This window comes from Ranitomeya imitator, chromosome 1 (assembly GCF_032444005.1).
Source record: "Ranitomeya imitator isolate aRanImi1 chromosome 1, aRanImi1.pri, whole genome shotgun sequence".
NCBI classification, from domain to species: domain Eukaryota; kingdom Metazoa; phylum Chordata; class Amphibia; order Anura; family Dendrobatidae; genus Ranitomeya; species Ranitomeya imitator.
This window is the reverse complement of record NC_091282.1, coordinates 836,813,812-836,837,018: the sequence shown is the minus strand read 5'-3', so window position 1 is coordinate 836,837,018 and position 23,207 is coordinate 836,813,812. Positions and strand designations below refer to the sequence as shown.

At 41.9% G+C, this 23,207-nt stretch overlaps 1 protein-coding gene across 1 annotated transcript in view; it reads right to left on the bottom strand.

Moving 5' to 3' along the window:
* REXO1 (RNA exonuclease 1 homolog) overlaps window positions 1–23,207 on the bottom strand; it is a 256,903-nt gene that overhangs the window by 192,550 nt on the left and 41,146 nt on the right. Inside the window, exons 2-3 of the mRNA XM_069740645.1 lie at window positions 22,713–23,207; window positions 18,317–18,409 (exon numbers count right to left, since the gene is read on the bottom strand). The exon at window positions 22,713–23,207 is cut by the window's right edge and continues 1,025 nt beyond it. Of these exons, the coding sequence (XP_069596746.1) occupies window positions 18,317–18,409; window positions 22,713–23,207 (588 nt within the window). The remainder of the gene's footprint in view (window positions 1–18,316; window positions 18,410–22,712) is intronic.

The following is a 23,207-nucleotide window of genomic DNA, read 5'->3' as shown; positions in this document are numbered from 1 at the left end:
ACTCCTCTGGATCATCCAAATGCTGTCTAGCAAACTTCAGACGGGCCCAGGCATGTACTGGCTTAAGCAGTGGGACACGTCTGGCACTGCAGGATCTGAGTCCATGGTGGCGTAGTGTGTTACTTATGGTAGGCCTTGTTACATTGGTCCCAGCTCTCTGCAGTTCATTCACTAGGTCCCCCCGCGTGGTTCTGGGATTTTTGCTCACCGTTCTTGTGATCATTCTGACCCCACGGGGTGGGATTTTGTGTGGAGCTCCAGATCGAGGGAGATTATCAGTGGTCTTGTATGTCTTCCATTTTCTAATTATTGCTCCCACTGTTGATTTCTTCACTCCAAGCTGGTTGGCTATTGCAGCTTCAGTCTTCCCAGCCTGGTGCAGGGCTACAATTTTGTTTCTGGTGTCCTTTGACAGCTCTTTGGTCTTCACCATAGTGGAGTTTGGAGTCAGACTGTTTGAGGGTGTGCACAGATGTCTTTTTATACTGATAACAAGTTTAAACAGGTGCCATTACTACAGGTAATGAGTGGAGGACAGAGGAGACTCTTAAAGAAGAAGTTACAGGTCTGTGAGAGCCAGAAATCTTGATTGTTTGTTTCTGACCAAATAATTATTTTCCACCATAATATGCAAAAAAAAAGATAAAAAAACAGACAATGTGATTTTCTGGATTTTTTTTTCTCAGTTTGTCTCCCATAGTTGAGGTCTACCTATGATGTAAATTACAGACGCCTCTCATCTTTTTAAGTGGTGGAACTTGCACTATTGCTGACTGACTAAATACTTTTTTGCCCCACTGTATAATCTCAGTGATCAAAATAAAAAAAAATAATAAATGAGCCCCCTCCCCCCTTTGTCACCCCCATAGGTAGGGACAATAAAAAAAATAAAGAATTTTTTTTTTTTCCACTAATGTTAGAATAGGGTTAGGGTTAGGGGTAGGGTTAGGGCTAGGGCTAGGGTTAGGGTTTCGGTATGTGCACACGTATTCTGGTCCTCTGCGGATTTTTCCGCTGCGGATTTGATAAATCCGCAGTGCTAAACCGCTGCGGATTTATGGCGGATTTACCGCGTTTTTTCTGCGCATTTCACTGCGGTTTTACAACTGCGATTTTCTATTTGAGCAGTTGTAAAACCGCTGCGGAATCCGCACAATGAAGTGACATGCTGCGGAATGTAAACCGCTGCGTTTCCGTGCAGTTTTTCTGCAGCATGTGTACAGCGATTTTTGTTTCCCATAGGTTTACATTGAACTGTAAACTCATGGGAAACTGCTGCGGATCCGCAGCGTTTTCCGCAGCGTGTGCACATACCTTTAGAATTAGGCTATGTGCACACGGTGCGGATTTGGCTGCGGATCCGCAGTGGATTGGCCGCTGCGGATTCGCAGCAGTGTTCCATCAGGTGTACAGTACCATGTAAACATATGGAAACCAAATCCGCTGTGCCCATGGTGCGGAAAATACCGCGCGGAAACGCTGCGTTGTGTTTTCCGCAGCATGTCAATTCTTTGTGCGGATTCCGCAGCGTTTTACACCTGTTCCTCAATAGGAATCCGCAGGTGAAATCCGCACAAAAAACACTGGAAATCCGCGGAAAATCCGCAGGTAAAACGCAGTGCCTTTTACCTGCGGATTTTTAAAAAATGATGCTGAAAAATCTCACACGAATCCGCAACGTGGGCACATAACCTTAGGGTTAGGGTTGGAATTAGGGTTGTGGTTAGGGGTGTGTTGTGGTTAGGGTTGTGATTAGGGTTATGGCTACAGTTGGGATTAGGGTTAGGGGTGTGTTGGGGTTAGGGTTAGGGCTGTGATTAGGGTTATGGCTACAGTTGGGATTAGGGTTAGGGATGTGTTAGGGCTGTGATTAGGGTTATGGCTACAGTTGGAATTAGGGTTGTGGTTAGGGTTAGGGGTGTGTTGGGGTTAGGGTTGTGGTTAGGGGTGTGTTGGGGTTAGGGTTGTGATTAGGGTTATGGCTACAGTTGGGATTGGGGTTAGGGGTGTGTTGGGGTTAGTGTTGGAGGTAGAATTGAGGGGTTACCACTGTTTAGGCACATCAGGGGTCTCCAAACGCAACATGGCGCCACCATTGATTCCAGCCAATCTCGTATTCAAAAAGTCAAATGGTGCTCCCTCAATTCCGAGCCCTGACGTGTGCCCAAACAGTGGTTTACCCCCACATATGGGGTATCAGCGTACTCAGGACAAACTGGACAACAACATTTGGGGTCCAATTTCTCCTATTACCCTTGGCAAAATAGGAAATTCCAGGCTAAAAAATCATTTTTGAGGAAAGAAAAATTATTTTTTATTTTCATGGCTCTGCGTTATAAACTTCTGTGAAGCACCTGGGGGTTTAAAGTGCTCAATATGCATCTAGATAAGTTCCTTGGGGGGTCTAGTTTCCAAAATGGGGTCACTTGTGGGGGAGCTCCAATGTTTAGGCACACAGGGGCTCTCCAAACGCGACATGGTGTCCGCTAACAATTGGAGCTAATTTTCCATTCAAAAAGTCAAAAGGCGCGCCTTCCCTTCCTAGCCCTGCCGTGTGCCCAAACAGTGGTTTACCCCCACATATGAGGTATCGGCGTACTCGGGAGAAATTGCCCAACAAGTTTTATGATCCATTTTATCCTATTGCCTATGTGATAATGAAAAAATTGAGGCGAAAAGAATTTTTTTGTGAAAAAAAAGTACTTTTTCATTTTTACAGATCAATTTGTGAAGCACCTGAGGGTTTAAAGTGCTCACTAGGCATCTAAATAAGTTCCTTGGGGGGTCTAGTTTCCAAAATGGGGTCACTTGTGGGGGAGCGCCAATGTTTAGGCACACAGGAGCTTTCCAAACGTGACATGGTGTCCGCTAAAGAGTGGAGCCAATTTTTCATTCAAAAAGTCAAATGGCGCTCCTTCCCTTCCAAGCCCTGCCGTGCGCCCAAACAGTGGTTTACCCCCACATATGAGGTATCAGCGTACTCAGGACAAATTGGACAACAACTTTCGTGGTTCAGTTTCTCCTTTTACCATTGAGAAAATAAAAAAATTGTTGCTAAAAGATAATTTTTGTGACTAAAATGTTAAATGTTCATTTTTTCCTTCCATGTTGCTTCTGCTGCTGTGAAGCACCTGAAGGGTTAATAAACTTCTGGAATGTGGTTTTGAGTACCTTGAGGGGTGCAGTTTTTAGAATGGTGTCACTTTTGAGTATTTTCAGCCATATAGACCCCTCAAACTGACTTCAAATGTGAGGTGGTCCCTAAAAAAATGGTTTTGTAAATTTCGTTGTAAAAATGAGAAATCGCTGGTCAAATTTTAACCCTTATAACTTCCTAGCAAAAAAAAAATTTTGTTTCCAAAATTGTGCTGATGTAAAGTAAACATGTGGGAAATGTTATTTATTAACTATTTTGTGTCACATAACTCTCTGGTTTAACAGAATAAAAATTCAAAATGTGAAAATTGCGAAATTTTCAAAATTTTTGCCAAATTTCCGTTTTTATCACAAATAAACGCATAATTTATTGACCTAAATTTACCACTAACAAAGCCCAATATGTCACGAAAAAACAATCTCAGAACCGCTAGGATCCGTTGAAGCGTTCCTGAGTTATTACCTCATAAAGGGACACTGGTCAGAATTGCAAAAAACGGCAAGGTCTTTAAGGTCAAAATAGGCTGGGTCATGAAGGGGTTAAATTTCTCTCTCCTCTGATATGATCGCACATCAGATGGGAAAGTAATAGGGTTCCCCGAGCCCCCCCAAGGTACCTTATGTGCCGGATAAGTTGTCCCCCTCCTTCAGAAAGAAAATGGCGGGCACATGCGCAGTGTGCCTGCCAAGATCTGCCAGCCGGCAAAGAATGAGAATTTTCTCATTGGCTGCTGGGTTTTGATTACTGTAATAGACCCTATCACAGTGATAAAAAAAAAAAAAAACAATATTTGATAAATAAGGAAGCACTTGGGCTGTACCTCTCTCTGCTCTCCTTGTAGTTGTTCTGGGAGAGAAGAGCAATAGACTACAGTTGAAGTGCTGCCCTGTCAGTCATAAAACAATTTCTGTGTCTGCAAGCATCCTATTTGCCCACCCCCGTTCTCCGTAATCCTCACATCATCATCATTGTCAGAGGATTATATATTAAAAAAATATATATTTAATAATTTTTTGCTGTTAGGGTTACACGTGTTAGGGTTACACGTGTTAGGGTTACAGCCTGCTTTGCTCCAGCAGCAAAACAGAATCGGCCCCTGAAGCTGAGCAGCTTTCAGACAGTGACGACTCTTCCTCCACGGGATCCTATAGCCCGATGGTAGCGGAGTCGGTCGTCACTGCTGAAGCTTCAGTGGCAAGACCAAGTACCGCAGTCACCCCACCGCTGTGGTATAATCACACCTCATTTTCCCCTCAAATTCCCCCTTTTTCTGCAGTCCGTGGAATAAGAGTAGATGTCGCCAATTTTACCCCCATGGATTTTTTTCCAAATTTTCATTAGCCCCGAAGTCCTAGAATTGCCCACTAAACAACCTATATGCCCGACAATACATTTCCCAAAAACCCACTGCCTTTCATTCCCGTTCCTGGATCCCCACAATAAAGAAAAAAAAATTTTTTAGGCCTTACCTTAAATATGGGTTTAGTATATAAACAAAAAAAAAACACTAACATAGTAACATAGTTATTAAGGTTGAAGGAAGACTTTAAATCCATCTAGTTCAACCCATAGCCCAACCTAACATGCCCTAACATGTTGATCCAGAGGAAGACAAAAAAAAAACCCATGTGGCAAATAGTAAGGCTAGTTTCACATTTGCGTTTAATTCCGCAGCGTCCAATACGCATCCGCAAGGGGTGGAAAAAACGCATATAAATGCGTACAAACGCGGCATTTTTCAGACACATGTGGTACCGCATGCGGTAAAAAAAATGCTGCGTTTGTACGCGTTTATATGCGGTTTTTCCTGCGTTTGCGTTTTTTTGTGCGCATGATGAATATACATATATTTTTTGCCCCACCTCATATCTTTATAATAAAGACACACTAAGCTGCAGTCTTTTTTTATAACTACTGGAGATATGATGTGGCCCAAAAATTAAGTGTGTGGCGAAGTTTCTTATTTGGCGCAAGGTGTGTGTTGCTGGCGGCGATAGACACAATAAACCAAACATAAAATTGTGGCAAATCAAATTGTATTTATTTTTTTAACAACCAAAAAAATTTATTTAACTGCGCCGGCTTGGGGTTGAGTGATGTAAATGGGGGGTGTGAAGCACTGAGGTCTGGCTAACCGTGGACTTTGCAGAGGTGGCAGGAGAAGGGGCAATGAAACTAGAAGGGTCTGGAAGTTCGGGGATGGGGCTTGACACATGAGAGGCTTGAGACGCACTGGAGGGGTGAGACAAACCTAACATTACAGACACATTGGGAGGTGAAGGGGGAGGAATGCTAAGAGTTCTGTTTTTTTTTAGTTTGACAGATTCTGGGAGGTATTGGTGGGCTCATATGGCGTGGCGTGGTGGTGGGTGACCTGTCAGGGTCCGGTTGCACCATGTCAGAGTCCATAGCGCTTGTAGAGTGTGCAGCCATGCCAGAGTCCATAGTGCTCGTAGAGCGTGCAGCCATGCCAGACTCCATAGTGCTCGTAGAGCGTGCAGCCATGCCAGACTCCATAGTGCTCGTAGAGCGTGCAGTCATGCCAGAGTCCATAGTGCTCGTAGACCGTGCAGCCATGCCAGAGAGAGTCCATAGTGCTTGTAGAGTGGAAGGCCATGCCAGGTTTCATTGTGCTCGTAGAGTGGGCAGCCATGCCAGAGTTCATAGCTCTTGTAGAGCGTGCAGCCATGCCAGAGTCCATAGTGCTTGTAGAGCGTGCAGCCATGCCAGAGTCCATAGTGCTTGTAGAGCAGAAGGCCATGCCAGGGTCCATTGTGCTCGTAGAGTGGGCAGCCATGCCAGAGTCCATAGTGCTCGTACTTCTACCCAAGTGCATGACCTTACATTTATCCCCATTAAAGCTCATGTGCCATTTATCAACCCAAGCTTCTAGTTTACATAAATCATCCTGGAATATAAAATGGTCCTCCTCTGTATTGATTACCCTGCAGAGTTTAGGGTCATCTGCAAATATTGAAATTTTTCTCTGTATGCCCCCTACAAGGTCATTAATAAATGTTAAAAAGAAGAGGGCCCAATACTGACCCCTGTGGTATCCCACTGCTAACCGCGATCCAGTCCGAGAGTGCTCCATTAATAACCACCCTTTGTTTCCTATCCCTGAGCCAGCTCTTAACCCACTTACACATATTTTCCCCTATCCCCATTATTCTCATTTTACGTATCAACCTTTTGTGTTGCACCGTATCAAAAGCTTTTGAAAAGTCCATATACACTCCGTCCACTGCATTCCCTTGGTCCAGTCCGGAACTTACCTCTTCATAGAAATTGATCAGATTAGTCTGACATGAACGGTCCCTAGTAAACCCGTGCTGATACTGGGTCATGAGGTTATTCTTCTTCAGATACTCCAGTATAGCAGCTCTTCGAATACCCTCCAGGATTTTACCCACAGTATAGGTTAAGCTTACTGGCCTATAATTTCCGAGTTCAGTTTTTGTCCCCTTTTTGAATATTGGCAGCACATTTGCTTTACGCCAGTCCTGTGATATAGACCCTGTTATTATGGAGTCTTTAAAGATTAACCCTTTTCTGACCTTTGACGTACTATCTGGTCGAGGTGACCTGGGCCTATCTGACCCTCGACGGGATAGTACGTCATAGCGATCGGCCGCACTCACGGGGGGAGCGCGGCCAAGTGTCAGCTGCCTATCGCAGTGACATCCGGCACTATGTGCCAGGAGCGGTCACGGACCGCCCCCGGCACATTAACCCCCGGCACACCGCGATCAAACATGATCGCGGTGTGCTGGTGGTATACGGAAGCATCGCGCAGGGAGGGGGCTCCCTGCGGGCTTCCCAGAGACCCCCTAAGCAACGCGATGTGATCGCGTTGCTGCGAGGGTCTCTTACCTCCTTCTCCTTCTTGCAGGCCCGATTCCAAGATGGCCGCGGCATTCGAGTCCTGCAGGGAGGGGGCTTCACTGAAGCATAGGAAAAGTGCACGTCAGATCGCTGATATGACACAGTGCACAGCAAAGTGTCAGATCAGCGATCTTACACTATAACATGATTGGGGGGTCTAGTTTCCAATATGGGGTCACTTGTGGGGGGATTCTACTGTTTAGGTACATTAGGGGCTCTGCAAACGCAATGTGACGCCTGCAGACCATTCCATCCAAGTCTGCATTCCAAATGATGCTCCTTCTCTTCCGAGCTCTGCCATGCGCTCAAACGGTGGTTCCCCCCCACATATCGGGCATCAGCGTACTCAGGACAAATTGGACAACAACATTTAGGGTCCAATTTCTCCTGTTACCCTTGGGAAAATACAAAACTGGGGGCTAAAAAATAATTTTTGTGGGAAAAAATGTTTGTTTTATTTTTACGGCTCTGCATTATAAACTTCTGTGAAGCCCTTGGTGTGTCAAAGTGCTCACCACACATCTAGATAAGTTCCTTAGGGGGTCTACTTTCCAAAATGGTGTCACTTGTGGGGGGTTTCAATGTTTAGGCACATCAGTGGCTCTCCAAATGCAACATGGCGTCTCATCTCAATTCCTGTCAATTTTGCATTGAAAAGTCAAATTGCCCTCCTTCGCTTCCGAGCTCTGTCATGCGCCCAAACTGTGGTTTACCCCCACATATAGGGTATCGGCGTACTCAGGACAAATTGTACAAGAACTTTTGGGGTCCATTTTCTCCTGTAACCCTTGGTAAAATAAAACAAATTGGAGCTGAAGTAAATTTTTTGTGAAAAAAAGTTAAATGTTCATTTTTATGTAAACATTCCAAAAATTCCTGTGAAACACCTGAAGGGTTAATAAGCTTCTTGAATGTGGTTTTGAGCACCTTGAGGGGTGCAGTTTTTAGAATGGTGTCACACTTGGGTATTTTCTATCATATAGACCCCTCAAAATGACTTCAAATGAGATGTGGTCCCTAAAAAAAATGGTGTTGTAAAAATGAGAAATTGCTGGTCAATTTTTAACCCTTATAACTCCCTAAGAAAAAAAATTTTGGTTCCAAAATTGTGCAGATGTAAAGTAGACATGTGGGAAATGTTACTTATTAAGTACCGTATTTTGTGTGACATATCTCTGAATTTTTATGCAATTAAATCACAACGTTGGAAAATTGAGAAATTTTCAAAATTCTCGCCAAATTTCCGTTTTTTTTCACAAATAAACAGGTAATATCAAAGAAATTTTACCACATGAAGTACAATATGTCACGAGAAAATGTCAGAATCACTGGGATCCGTTGAAGCATTCCAGAGTTATAACCTCATAAAGGGACAGTGGTCAGAATTGTAAAAATTGGCCTGGTCATTGACGTGCAAACCACCCTTGGGGGTAAAGGGTGTCTAAAATTAATAGTCTATCAATGACTGTACTTAATTCCTGCAGTACTCGGGGGTGTATCCCATCCAGGCCTGGAGATTTGTCAATTTTAGTGATTTTTAGACACCGCCGCACTTCCTGCTGGGTTAAGCAGGTGACATTTAATTGGAAATTTTTATCACTAGTCATTTTGTCTGCCATGGGATTTTCTTGTGTAAATACTGATGAAAAAAAAAAGTCATTTAGCATATTGGCTTTTTCCTCATCCTCATCCACCATTTCACCCAGACTATTTTTAAGGGGGCCGACACTATCATTTTTTAGTTTCTTACTATTTACGTAGTTAAAGAATATTTTGCGATTATTTTTACTCTCTCTGGCAATGAGTATCTGTCTCAATTTTTGCTTTTTACAGAATTTATTTACACTCCGCTCTTACTGGGCAACAAAAGCTGTCCACAGCACCCCTGTATTTGCAGCTGTCATGTCCCAAGTCCGCCCCAAAAGCCCTGATGAGATTCTTCCATTTCAGTGACAATTCCCAAGCTCCCCCAAGAACTGAACCCAACTTTGATCGGCTAAATAAATCGAGAACCCCAATTTTCCTCCTACAATCTTCATTTCCGCCAATTTATCCTCTCTAAGGCTGGTTTCACATTTGTGTTTTTTGCAGCTGCGTTTGTAACGCATTTTTTTTGTACGTGTTTTGCCGCGTTTGACGACGCATGCGTCGTTTCGATGCTTGCGTCTTGCTGCAAAAAACACATGCGTTTTGCGTCAAAAAAACATATTGCTGTCTATGTAAACGCATGCGTTTGGTTGCGTTTTTGAATGCATGCGTTTCCATAGAGAAAAACAAGTCTAGACACTGATAAACCACCCCCCACCATCAGGGTGATAAAAGGTATCCAAACCCTAGCCCTAACCCTAACCCAAAAGGGATCCAAACCCTAACCCTAGCCCTAACCCAAAAGGGATCCAAACTCTAACCCTAACCCTAACGGGAAAATGGAAATAAATACATTTTTTTAATTTTTCCCTAACTAAGGAGTTGATGAAGGGGGTTTGATTTCTATTTAGAAGGGGTTTTCTAGTGGATTTTTATGATTGGCAGCTGTCACACACTGAAAGACGCTTTTTATTCCAAAAAACATTTTTTGCGTTACCACATTTTGAGAGCTACAATTTTTCCATATTTTGGTCCACAGAGTCATGTGAGGTCTTGATTTTTGCGGGACGAGTTGACATTTTTATTGGTAACATTTTCGGGCACGTGACATTTTTGATTGCTTTTTATTCCGATTTTTGTGAAGCAGAATGAAAAAAAACCAGCTTGTGAAATTTCTCATGCGTACCAAAAGCGCAAACGCAGGAAAAAACGCATGTAAACGCGGCGTTTTTTTAACCGCATGCGTCTAAAAAACGCAGCATTTGTACGCGTTTACAAGGGTTTTTTTCACCACTTGCGGATGCGTTTAAAACGCTGCGGATTTAAACGCAAATGTGAAACCAGCCTAAGCGTGCCAAATATGGCATAAAATTATACAAACATTGTGAGAGCTCATCAGGGTACACTTCCACCTTCCTAATTTATTACGGTAGGGACCGCCAAATAAACCCCTCAAACAACTGGCATCCAAGGCAAAATTGTCTGGGAGCTAATGATGCCCTTTCTCCATCATCGGTACCATGTGTATATGGACAACTATTACACAAGCATCCCCCTATATAAATCACTCTACGCTGCAACTACAGGGGCCTGTGGCACAGTTAGGAAAAACAGAGTGAGGTTTCCGACACAGTTGGGGTCCAAACATTTGGAGAAGGGGGCGTCATTCTCACTCGCAAGTGACCAACTTCTTGCAGTGAAGTGGAAAGACAGGAAGGGCGTCTACATGCTGACCACACTGCATGCGGAAACCACTGAGACGGTCAGAGACAGGGACGCCACCAGGGACAAACAAAAAAAAAAAATCTGTGTCACAGATAATAAATTCATGGGTGGCATTGACCTGTCAGACCAGGTTTTGCAACCATACGGGTATGTGCACACGATGTGGAAAACGCTGCGGATCCGCAGCGTTTCCGCAGCTGCGGGTCCGCAGCAGTTTCGCATGAGTTTACATTACAATGTAAACCTATGGGAAACAAAAAATGCTGTGTCTATCTTTCTGCGGATTCCGCAGCGGTTTTACAGCTGCTCCTATAGAAAACCGCAGTTGTAAAACCGCAGTGAAATCCGCAGAAAAACCGCGATAAATCTGCAGCAAAAATGTAGCGTTTTTTCCCTGCAGATTTATCAAATCCGCTGCGGAATAATCCGCACTGGACTATTATACGTGTGCACATAGCCTAGCTGGTCAAGCTGAAGACCAGGGCCTGGTACAAAATGGTGGCAACCTACCTTATTCAAACTGCCACATACAACAGATTTGTCCTGTATAAAAAGTCCCAAGGACCGCTTACATTCCTCCAATTTCAGGAAAAAAAAAAATTGTAGAGGGCCTCATGTTTGAGTCAATGGCACCAGTGGAAGGCTCAGAGTCTGAGGATTCCTGGAGACTTGCAGAGCACCATTTTCCTCACCCGGTCCCTCCCACCCAAAGATATCCTCAAAAAAGATGCTGGGTTTGCAGGAAGCATGGCAAAAGAAGTGATTCCCGGTACTATTGCCCCACATGCCCATCCCAACCAGGCCTTTGTATCTCCCCCCTGTCTTGAGACCTACCACACCACCTACAATTATTAGTTTGTTTTTTAATCATTTTTATTTTCTCCTTAGTGGCCCCAGTAGAGTAATTTGGAACAAGTAATAGAGAATATTTTCATTAGTACAAGTAGATCCCATTTTACCCCATTTCACAATTAATTCCAGGACTTGATCAATCCCTTACCAAAACTACCATTCCGACAAATTCTCGTCCACGTACCCACGTCTGTATGTTCTAGAGTGTGGACCCCACAAATGTTCCTGAAGTCAGGTCATTTGAAAATTCTAGGACTTTATTACTCCCAAACATTTTTGACCATTTATGTAACTTTGACTGTTTTTACGACTGTCTTGCTACACAAGACTTTGGCTTCCATTTATATTACTTATATTTAGGTTGGTGATATGGGCATGATCATTTTATTGGAGGATTTCTAAAAATGAGGATGTTCCGTACTTATACACTATGAGCTTTACTTTATGGTTCTTGCCGAATCTCGGGTACCAGACAATACTTTCTATAGAGAATTGGTTGTTTTGTGCAAATAGCGGTTCTGACCTTGGCGGGTGGAAGCTTGCTATGGTGAACCACGTCTATTGGCACATTCGTCTCTCATATAGGGATTGATGGAGCTAAAAGGACGTTGTACGACCAGTCTCTGAAAGTGTCTGCCATTCTAGCCCTTCTGGTGTTCTTTCATCTTTGGAACAAACTCCACTTTGCCACATAGTTGGCTGCATTTTCCTCCACATTTTGCCCTTCATTCCAGTACAGTTTATTCTTCTTGCTACAATATATGCAAATGCGGGTAAACTGTTTTGTTAGCAAGACCAAATTTTATTATCAGCCAATGTGTTTTTATGAGCATGCCTCCCTCTGCGAGTAATAATTCCTGAAAGGATTTTCTTGTTTGCCCAATGTCTCTAGAAACTTTGACTGGGTCCTGGATCTTCAGTTTTACCCTAAAGACCAAATGGTGTGCCATCTATTATTATATGCAAAGCTGTGTGTCCAGTACTCACATTGGTGCCATATTGGATATACCGTATTTCTGAACACATACTAGTGCAATAAAATTTGAGGTGTGTTCCTCAGAACGTACAAAAAAAGAATCATAAGACAGTGAAAAAAAACACAATTTGTAAATTTTCAAACTTGTGTTGCATCAACTGCATAAAAAAATTGTAGCATCAAATTACTCACTACCTCCCTAGATAAATAGATTAGAGGGTACAATTTATTTAAAAAAACAAACAAAAACGACATTTATGGGGGATTTCTGTTGCTCTTGAACCACACAGGCTCTGCCAGTATGACAATCTATTTTAAATAAAGCCAAACTTGTCACATTGTGCCCCTTCCTGTCTGAGCCCTGCCGTTTGTCCAAACAGAACTTTTTGCCTCTATATGAGATATCGCCGCGCTCATAAGAAAGTGGGTGACAAATTGTGGGTTCCACTTTTTAGTGTAGACTCCGACAAAAGTGAGAACTTCAGGTCTACGAGATTTTTGTGAAAAAAAAAATGAGCTTTTTCAATATGACGACCTAATGTTATCAAATTCTGTGTAGTACCTGTGTGTTCAAATTGCTCAATATACCCCTGTATAAAATCTTTGAAGGGTGTAGTTTCCAAAATTGTGTCGGTTTTTAGGGATTTCTGCTGTTTAGGCACATCTTCAAACCTGACATGGCATCTGCTCGCACAATTGAGATTAAAGAGTCAAACTGCGCTTCTTCCCTTCTGAGCTCTGCCGTGCACCCAAACAGTGGTTTACCCCCACATATGGGGTATCAGCGTACTCAGGACAAATTTCAAAACAACTTTTGGGGTCTAATTTCTCTTGCTACCCTTGGGAAAAAAAAAAGGGGGGGAGACGATCATTTACACATCTAGATAAGCTCCTTAGGGGGTCTAGTTTCCAAAATGGTATCACTTGAGGGGGTTTTCACTGTTTAGGCACATCAGAGGCTCTCCAAATGCGACATGGTGTCCGATCTCAATTCCAGCCAGTTCTGCATTGAAAAAGTCTAACAGTGCTCCGTCCCTTTCAAGCTCTGCTGTGCGCCCAAACAGTGGTTTACCCCAACATATGGGGTATTGGCGTATTCAGGAGAAATTAACAAATAATTTTGTGGTTCATTTTCTCTTTTTACACTTATGAAAATAAAATTTTAAAAAAATAGGTTCTGAAGTAAAATTTTTGTGAAAAAAAAAAAATTAAGTGTTATTTTTTTCCTTTCACACTGCTTCAGCCTGTCACCCAGGTCCCCCGCCTTTCAACGTCTGTATATTCAGCTGATTGTGCCTCCTTCTAGCAATTCTTTCCCGGCGATTGCTAGGAGGAGGAGGCACGATCTGCTGAATAGACAGACGCTGAAAGGCGGGGGACCTGGGTGACAGGCTGACACACACAGTGCGCATGCCCAGGAATCCTAGCCCCGCACAGTGCATAATGCATAACACACTGCGGGGCTGGGATTCCCAAGGTGGGTGGCCGCACTGCCCGCACAGGCGCAGTCTGCAAGCCTGGCTGGGACGTGAGACGGCCAGAGCTTACTGCGCCTGCCCCACACAGTTGTACACAGCGCAGGCGCCAGTTTTGAAGCTAAAACAGCGCGGAGGGGGCGGCGCCGAAAGCCCCTGAAGATTGGAGTGACGGCAGAGTAGCGGTTCAAGCTGGGGAGTGAGGACCCGCCTCCCTGGCGAAAGACAGGTATTTTAGATAAGTTTCAAAGCGTTTTTTTTGGGAATACATGAACAAAAAGCTAAAAGAGCCACCTTGTTAGAATGCAGCATTACTGCTGCACAAAGTGGCTCTTTTAGTTTATAACGGCTGGAGGGGTGTGACAGTGGCCCTTTAACCCTTATAGCTTCCTAACAAAACAAAAAAAATGTTGTAGCCAAAATTGTGCTCATGTAAAGTTGACATGTGGGAAATGTTACTTATTAACCATTTTGTGTGACATATCTCTCCGATTTAAGGAGGTAAAAATTAAAAGTTTGAAAATTGTGACATTTTAAAAATTTTCGCCATATTTCAGGTTTTGTTTTTTTTCATAAATAAACGAAAAAGTCGCATAGAAGAAATGTTTCCACTAACATGAAGTACAATATGTCACGAAAAAACAGTCTCAGAATCAGCGGGATCTGTTTAAGCGTTCCAGAGCTATAACCTCATAAAGTGACAGTGGTCAGAAATGTAAAAATTGGCCCGGTCATTAAGCTGCAAATTGGCTCTGTCACTAAGGGGTTTAGCCATTCGCCAAATAAACCACGTAAGGGGAAGTTCACACAGGGCGTTTTTTCTGGGGGGGGGGGGTTCTGCAGTAAAACCTGAGCTTCTTGGCAGGAAAGAAGCTGCGTCAAAAATGGAGGTTTAGGTGCGTTTTTTGTTGCGTTTTTGGTGCTTTTTCTTTCCTCTTTGTCCATGCTAATGTCCTTGGATTTTCAGCAGCAAAACCGCAGCAAATAATGATACCTATTGTACATCAGGAGGAAAAAGAGCAATCAGGTACCAATTAAAACTCAACAAAATTTATTAATACCATTAAAATACAACATCAAGTAATACACAAAATAGCAGGAGGAAGCACCATAAGGGAACACAGGGCTCCACACTAAATGCCTAGCCGAAAAATGCAACGCAGGTTACATATATAGCGTTAAGGTGCAAGTGCAATGTCCATGCTGCATATAGGCAGCATCCCCATACACCCCAAGAGTAATCACAATATCAATGTATCAAAAAGAAGCCATTGGGGGTGGAATGCTTACCAAGGGCCAGGGTGTGGAGGTACTGGACCGGGTGTGCGTGCCCCGACGCGCGTTTCGCGGGTAGAACAACCCGCTTTATCAAGGGGATATTTTTTTTTTCTTTTTTTTTTTCTTCTCTTTGTATCCCCTTGATAAAGCGGGTTGTTCTACCCGCGAAACGCGCGTCGGGGCACGCACACCCGGTCCAGTACCTCCACACCCTGGCCCTTGGTAAGCATTCCACCCCCAATGGCTTCTTTTTGATACATTGATATTGTGATTACTCTTGGGGTGTATGGGGATGCTGCCTATATGCAGCATGGACATTGCACTTGCACCTTAACGCTATATATGTAACCTGCGTTGCATTTTTCGGCTAGGCATTTAGTGTGGAGCCCTGTGTTCCCTTATGGTGCTTCCTCCTGCTATTTTGTGTATTACTTGATGTTGTATTTTAATGGTATTAATAAATTTTGTTGAGTTTTAATTGGTACCTGATTGCTCTTTTTCCTCCTGATGTACAATATGTTTATCTGAGCAGGGTTTCTGTTTTGTGAGCCTGGCTCAATTGAGCCGTATAGGTGTGGCATAGTTATTATGTCACTGAGGTTGTGGTATTTAAATAATGATACCTGCGTTTTTTGCAGCTTTTTTTTTCCAACACCCATTCAAGTCAATGGGTGAAAAAACGCAGCACAAACGCTGAAAGAAGTGACATGCTCTATGTCCAAAAAACGCCCAAAGCACAAAATACTGGTCACACAAAAACCCAATGTGTGTGCATGAGATTTCTGAAATCACTTACTATACTCACTTACTATAAGGCTACAACTAAGAGTGTGTGAATGTTTTTAGGGATCTTTGCTTTAACTCCTGTGAGTTTTGTCTCCAGGGGTCTTAACTGGTGAAATAACACAGTTTGTGGCGTTTGTGGGAGATGGATTCCCCAGCACGATCGAACCTGCTCCCCTACCTGTTTCCAGTACTCTAACTGCCCTGCATTCCCACACCCCGTGCCAGAGATTCGTTGAAGGCGTTCCACACTTAGGACACGCTGTAATCCTGTCCGGGAATCTAGAGGATGGAATATTGAAACCATATAATGCTGTGTGCATGAGCTTCAAATAGGTTTACCTCCATCTTTCACATAGAATGTTTTGGGTTTTTTTACCTATCGCCACTCCTGTAGAATGGTCTCTGCAATATCTTTATCCCCGGTCCATTTCTCCAACAGCTTGTTCTGCTTTAGCTTCAGGAATTTATGTCTTACAGTATTGTATATTGAGGATATGCTCACATTCTGAATGTTCAGATCCACTCTATTATCTAGAATATGTAGTCCCTCTTCATTAAACAACCTACGAAGTCTAGATAAGCAAAAACAATGGACCTGCATGACCTGTAGAAAGTGTCATAGCGGGTTTTTATGATTGGCTGCTGTCACACACTAAAGACGCTTTTTGTTGCAAAAAATAAATTTTAGCATCACCATATTTTGAGAGCTATAATTTTTCCATATTTTGGCCCACAGTCATGTGAGGTCTTGGTTTTTTGTGGGACGAGCTGACGTTTTTATTGGTACCATTTTTTGGCACATGATATTTTATGATCGCTTTCTATTCCGATTTTTGGAGGCAGAATGAACAAAAACCAGAAATTCATGAATTTCTCTTTTTTTGTTGTTACACTTTTTGTTCGGCGGTATGATGATAAAGCATTGCTTTTTGCCTTTTTTTTATGGTGTTCACTAAAGAGGTTGACCATTGGAACAGTTTTATAGGTCAGGTCGCTGTCGATGCGGCGATATCAAATAAGTGTACTTTTATTGTTTGTATTTTTCATTCAAATATTTATTTAGAGATAGAATATATATATATATATATATATATATATATATATATATATATATATATATATATATATATATATATATATATATATATATATATATATATATATATATATATATATATATATATTGGTTTTTTTTTCCCATTTCTTACTTTGTCCCACTATGGGACAATCATTTTTTGCAGGCTGATCACTTCTATAGCATATAGATGAAGCAGCATCTGCATGCTATAGAAACGGTCAGCTCTGCACGTACAGACTTGCTGATCATGCACCGCACATGATCAGCAAGTTTCCTAGCTCTGGTGACCCGGATGTCGTCATGACGACATCAGGTCATCATGGCAACGATTGGGACCCCACGTCACGCTGCAGGGTATCCGATCCAAAGGCAGAGGGGCTGTCAGCCCTGTCGGCTTCCGAAATGCTGCGATCGTGTTTGATCAAAGTATTTCAGGGGGTTAAAGTGTCGGGAGCAGTCTGAGCGGTCTGTGACGGCTTCTGGCACCTAGTGCCAGGTGTCAAGCTGTCAGAATCAGCGGACAAGGCAGTGATCGTCCGCCACCCCCCGTTAGAGCGGGCGATCGCAACGACGTAATATTTCGTCAATGATCAAACAAGCCCAGGTCACATGGCCGGAATATTACATTCAATGTCAGAAAGGGGTTAAATAAGTCATAATATTTTTCAGACTTTGTGGTGACTATACTCTACACTACAATTCTGTAAGTATTTATGATTGTAAGGTTTTCACTACATATCTCAGCACACCTATCTTTTGTACAAAGTACCTTTGACCACTTGTAGTTTGGAACATTACCCATCCCATAGGGTGACTATTATAGAGTTATATTCATTGTATTTTATAATGAGGGTTTTGTATACCCCACTACACAATTTATTGACCATTTTGTACATTGGTGGACACGTGGCTCTGTATGTTTGTTTGTGATTATTCCTAGTAATAGCTTTACTCCTAGTACTCCCTCTAGTAGTGAGGTGCTCATAGCCACTCTTCAAGTTCTCTTCTTATGATGTTTTTATATTGATATATGGGCTCAATAAAAATAAGTACATATTTTAGTTGCATTTACTTCTACTTTTTGGGAGTTTTCTATTTATTGTAAGGATCGATCTATTTTAGGCACTTACACATTTTTTTCATAAGTATAATAAAGCTGAGGCTAGTTTGAAAAGAAAAATCCACTATGTTACAGTGAAAGATTGTCTTGCACCAAATTCTGAATCCAGAGGATGGCGATCCCAAGAGGTAATTTGCTGTCACAATTATGACTGTATATTTCAAAACAAATCAGAATTATTCCATATAGGACATAAAATCTCTGAGAAGGTGATATTTTGTGCATGTTTTCCATTTATTTTTCCTTTATAAATCAATGCATAAAACTTCACATTTAGACATGCCCTAAAAAATACATTGCTGAACTAGAATCCACCATCACGATACTACATTAGTCTTTAGTAAAAGGGAAAACCTCAATAGTTAACAAGTAGACGGATCATAAAGAATGCACTCACGTTATTTGTGCTAGGTAAATGAGAAATCCTCCTTTTCTGACCAGGAATCAGTGTAGGCGAACCTTGCTGCAATTTCTCCTCACTGTCATTGAGCTATTAAAATACAATAAAAACGTCCATTCTGTCAAATGAGATCAATAGAACTGTTGAAAAAATAAATAAAAAAAACCAGAACAATATATATATATATATATATATATATATATATATATATATATATATATATATATATATATATTATTTATGGGATATTTATGGCCCAAAATATTTACTAGACATTTAACGCCAGAAATTGGGGTAAATTAAATAGGAACTCATCTCTCGGTTGACAAGATGTACCAGATTAAATAGGTGTTCGCTCATCAGAGGAAGGAGCCGGCTATGAATCGCAACGTTAGAAGGGAAGCGAGAGAAAAAGAAGAAGTGAGGACCATTAAACAGTTCACCAGAAGCTGCAATATAAAACTGCCTCCTTCTCCACATCCTCCCACCATAACTGCAGTCTCTCCAAATTCACAGCACTGCTCCCAGCCTCCATGCTCCCCCTTCTTCAAATGCACTGTTCACAGAATAGATACACAAACCACTGTGAAGGTGATGTATGAGGAGAGTAGTGCTGAGATGGGTAGCAAAAGATGGTGGACAGACTGCGGAGAAAAAGGAGGCCAACTAGGAACAGCTCTTAAATTGGGGCTGCAGTTGAGTGTGACTGTGGATCATGTCACAGTGGTCCACACTCTGGAAAAAAAAAAACAATTTTGGAGACTGCATAATCTCAAGGAGACGGTCAGTGAGTAGTGCCTGGGCCAGAGATCAATAGCTGTCTAGAACTAGTGGGTGGGAGGCAGATGTGTGCCAGTCAATGAATCATGGTTAATGCAGTCTGGATCATCCAAGGTAGTGCTGGTCAGAAGACATGAATATAAAAACAACTATAAGCTTGGGCTGGAGAAGGGAAGCTCAAAATGTAAAATTACAAAATGAACAGTGAAGGAACCAAAGATAAATCTAAATCAAAACCAATACTATGTGTGACCATGGTCTTAAAAAAAAAAAAAAAAAAAAACACAAACAAACAAAAACATAAAAGCATCAATTCTCCCACGTAAACTTGCATGAAGTCAGGGATTTTGTAGGGTTATAATCAAGTGGAACAAATTATACCAAAAATGATATGATCATCATTTTTATATATAGGTTTAAAACCAACACTAAACACAAAAAGTGTGTAGGAGGTTTAAAAAGGGTATGGAAAAGCCAAACTGATATGATAGAAGGGGAGCATATCGAAAACAGTTTCACGTCACAGGTCATGACAAAAATGAGGACAACAAAAAAGGCAAGGTAGTTATAAAGCATCAAAGTCTCTCCCAGGTAAAGGTTTCTAAGCAGACTAGGGTTTCATGTGCTGTTCAAGCTCTTTTAAAGCAGCACCTATAAATGGGCAACAATGAAGGGCATTAACCCAGTGATCAACCAAGGAAACCGTGCAGCAGATGAAAGACATAATGCTTACATCCCTTCAAAATTGGGAGATATCCAGCAGTGACATCAAGTTAGCACTGGAAGCAAACAGTGAGATCCAGCAATATCCATCTACTGTTTAGAGAAGTCTGGTCAGAAGTGGTCTTCATGGAGTAATTATTGCCAAAAAGGAATAACCTCAACATGAAAACACGTCTAATTGATTCAACTAAGAACGAAAAAAAAAGGGTGTTTTTTTGTGCTTTTACTTGACTCAAAATGTTTATTATTTGACTAACAGTTTGTTAACCAAAGGACTAAAGAGTGGTACAATAATGTGTGTATAAAGGCAAGAGTGAAGCATGGTGGAGGTTTGAGACTGCATTCCAGGAAATGGAGCTGAGACTTTGTTTAGAATCAATGGCACCCTCAAATGCTGAGAAATACAGAAGATACATAGCTAACATGAAATACCATTAGGGAGGTGTCCGATTGGCTCCAAATTTATTCAGCAGCAGAGTAAACAGACATTCAGCCAAAGCCATTTAGAGCCATAGTCAACATAAAGATCAAGGAGTCATGAATGTAATATGGCCCCACAGAGCCCTGATCTAAACATAGGAGTCTTTCTGGAAAAACATGTAGCGAGAAGGATTTGCACAAGCCTACATCCACAGATCTGTGGTTCCTTCTACAAGAGTTTCTTCAAAAGCTGTGTGCAAGCCTACCTAGAAGAATGAATGTGGTTTTGAAGGCCAAAAGTGGGTCACACCAAATATTGATTTGATTTAGCTTTCTCATTTGTTCATGTACTTTGAATATTGTTCCCTAATAAAAATATTGAATAGTTTTTTATTTCTGTTTAAAAGCATTCTTGCTATGCATCATTTTTGTCTTTACACCTCTTTCAAAGGGAACCTGTCACCAGGTTTGCCCCACATGAGATACAGCCACCACCTTTCAGCAGTAATATACAACATACTAATATGCTGTGTATACGCCCCCGTTCCAGCATGCACCAAAAGAAAAACACCTTTTATTATACTGCCAGGCACGGTCGGGTATCGCTGGTCTTTGTCCGACACCTCCCTTTCAATACCGTCCTACGTCTGTGCTTCATGTGGAGGAGTATTTTACTGCCCTGACTAGGGCAGAGCGAAGTCCTGCAGTGCTCATGCGCTTTCCCGGCGCATGAGCACTGAAGTACTTTGCTCTACCTTCCACAGGGCAAAGAAGTACACCTGCGTAGGAGTGGTTAACGTAGATCCATACGAATAAAGAAGGAGGCCAGCATTGAAAAAAGAAGGGAGGCACCGTACCCAACCGCCACGCAGGTAAGTACGATAAAAGGTGTTTTTCTTTTGTTGCAGGCCGGATTGGTAGCATATAAACAGCATATCAAAATGCTGTATTTATCAGGGCTGAAAGGTATCTCATATGGGACAAACCTGGTGACAGGTTCCTTTTAACTTTTGCACTTTAAAGGGACTGTCACCTCAAATTGGCGGGATATTTAAATGACTTCATCTTCATTTCTCCACCCCGTCCGTCCCTGTTGTACGCAATATGTTAGTGAATAAGAGTACCTGTGCTCCATAGTTGGCGCGTGCGCAATGCAGTCTTCAGTCACAGTAATGCTTTTTGGCTTTGCCCGCAGTTTGGCAGAGCATACTGCGCGTGTGTGACCGAAGATTGCATTGCGCACGCGCCAACTATGGAGCACAAATACTCTAATTCACTAACATATTGCGGACAACAGGGATGGACGGGGTGGAGAAATGGAGAGGAAACGCCGCCCATGGGACAGGTAAAAAGTCATTTAAATATCCCGCCATTTTGAGGTGACAGAGTCCCTTTAATGTATATCTCTCACACACATGGAAAAAGTCATGATATCATTAAAATTGCAGGATCGATAGAAAACTTGTTTCCCACATAGTACTTCTGGGACGTCATTGGTCGGCATTTGCAACGGGAGAGGGCAGCAGTAGATCTTGAAGATTCGCATGCCAAAATGCATTCAGCAAGGCAGAACGTTCAAACAACTATTGATAGCCTCATTTATAGCATGCCAAAGCAAGTAAGGGCGTTTGTGGCACCCATACACCAAACTGAATACATTTCAGAGGTTTTAAAAAATAAATCTCCATTTCCCCCCGCCCCCCCCCCCCCATCATTTGCACATAATTAGCATGTCAATCCTGTGATTTCCATAATTCTGCAACTTTTCCTTCATGGTGTTGCACTTACAATGTTGAGTATACATTACAAACACAGGTTTCTATTTCAGCTCTGTTGGATACCCGTGAAGCCCATTGCCCAAGATAACAAGTGACATGGCCCAAGATACTATTTTTCGCATGCTCCTGTATGCCTTCCACCTCAAATCCTCCATTTGTACCTACAGCAGAAAGCTTGAAGTAATGTGAACAAAGCCTTTAGCTACTTGTATGTCGTGTTTGAAATATTCGGTAATTGTGAGCCCAAAACTCTGTAGGTATTATGCTGTGCAATCTACCGTACTTGATGCACAAATGCATTAACTCCTTAGGGTTACATCTACGTTGCAACCAGTCAGATGTCCTTTACGAATTTAATAGAAAAAAAAAAAAGCATCAAATATACGTTAATTTTAACACTTCCATCTCTGCAGAGAATAATTACAGATGCCAATTATTTATTTACAGCGAGTGCACTTCAAGCACACAGGAATTTTGGTAACATAAATCTAAGAAAAGTAATACCTCTCCCAAGTCTTTGCCAGATTTTGACACCTTACATAAATGTGACTAGTCAATATTCTGTGCTTGTAGCCAAGCAGAACAGGAGCCCAATGTTTCGATGACATTCTTATTTCTCAACGCTTTGTTAGTTTGATAACTATAGCGGCATACAATCTAAGAATCTGATGTTTTGATACACACTTAGTTACCTGTTTTCCCATTCTCCCCTTGTCTTCAGTCTTAATCTCATGTGACTCATTGAAGACTCTGAGACACTCTTCCATTGGATCTACATCGGATTCGGAATCCAAATTGTTCTCGAGTGCAAAAGTCTCAATATCAAGAGATTCCACAGAGGAGACAGAATTTCTTCTGGGGGCCACTTTGCTTTTAGTTGTAGACTTCCCATATTTACTTTGATTACCAGCTTTTCTGTTTTCTTCCTCATCGCTTGTCTCATCCCCAAATAAATCCGCATGACTTAATGCTTTTTGCTTCTTTTTAGCATTGCAAGACATCTTCGGTTTCTCCAAAGACACCAATTTCATTTTTTTAGCTTTATGCTTTCTATTTTTCTCATCGCCATCTTTACTACTTGGGTCATTCTTTTTAGACGACTCTTTACAACATTTATTTTCATTATCCTTTTTATTTTGTCTGATAATTGGATTTTTTGATAAAGACTCTAAACTATTCTTTTTATT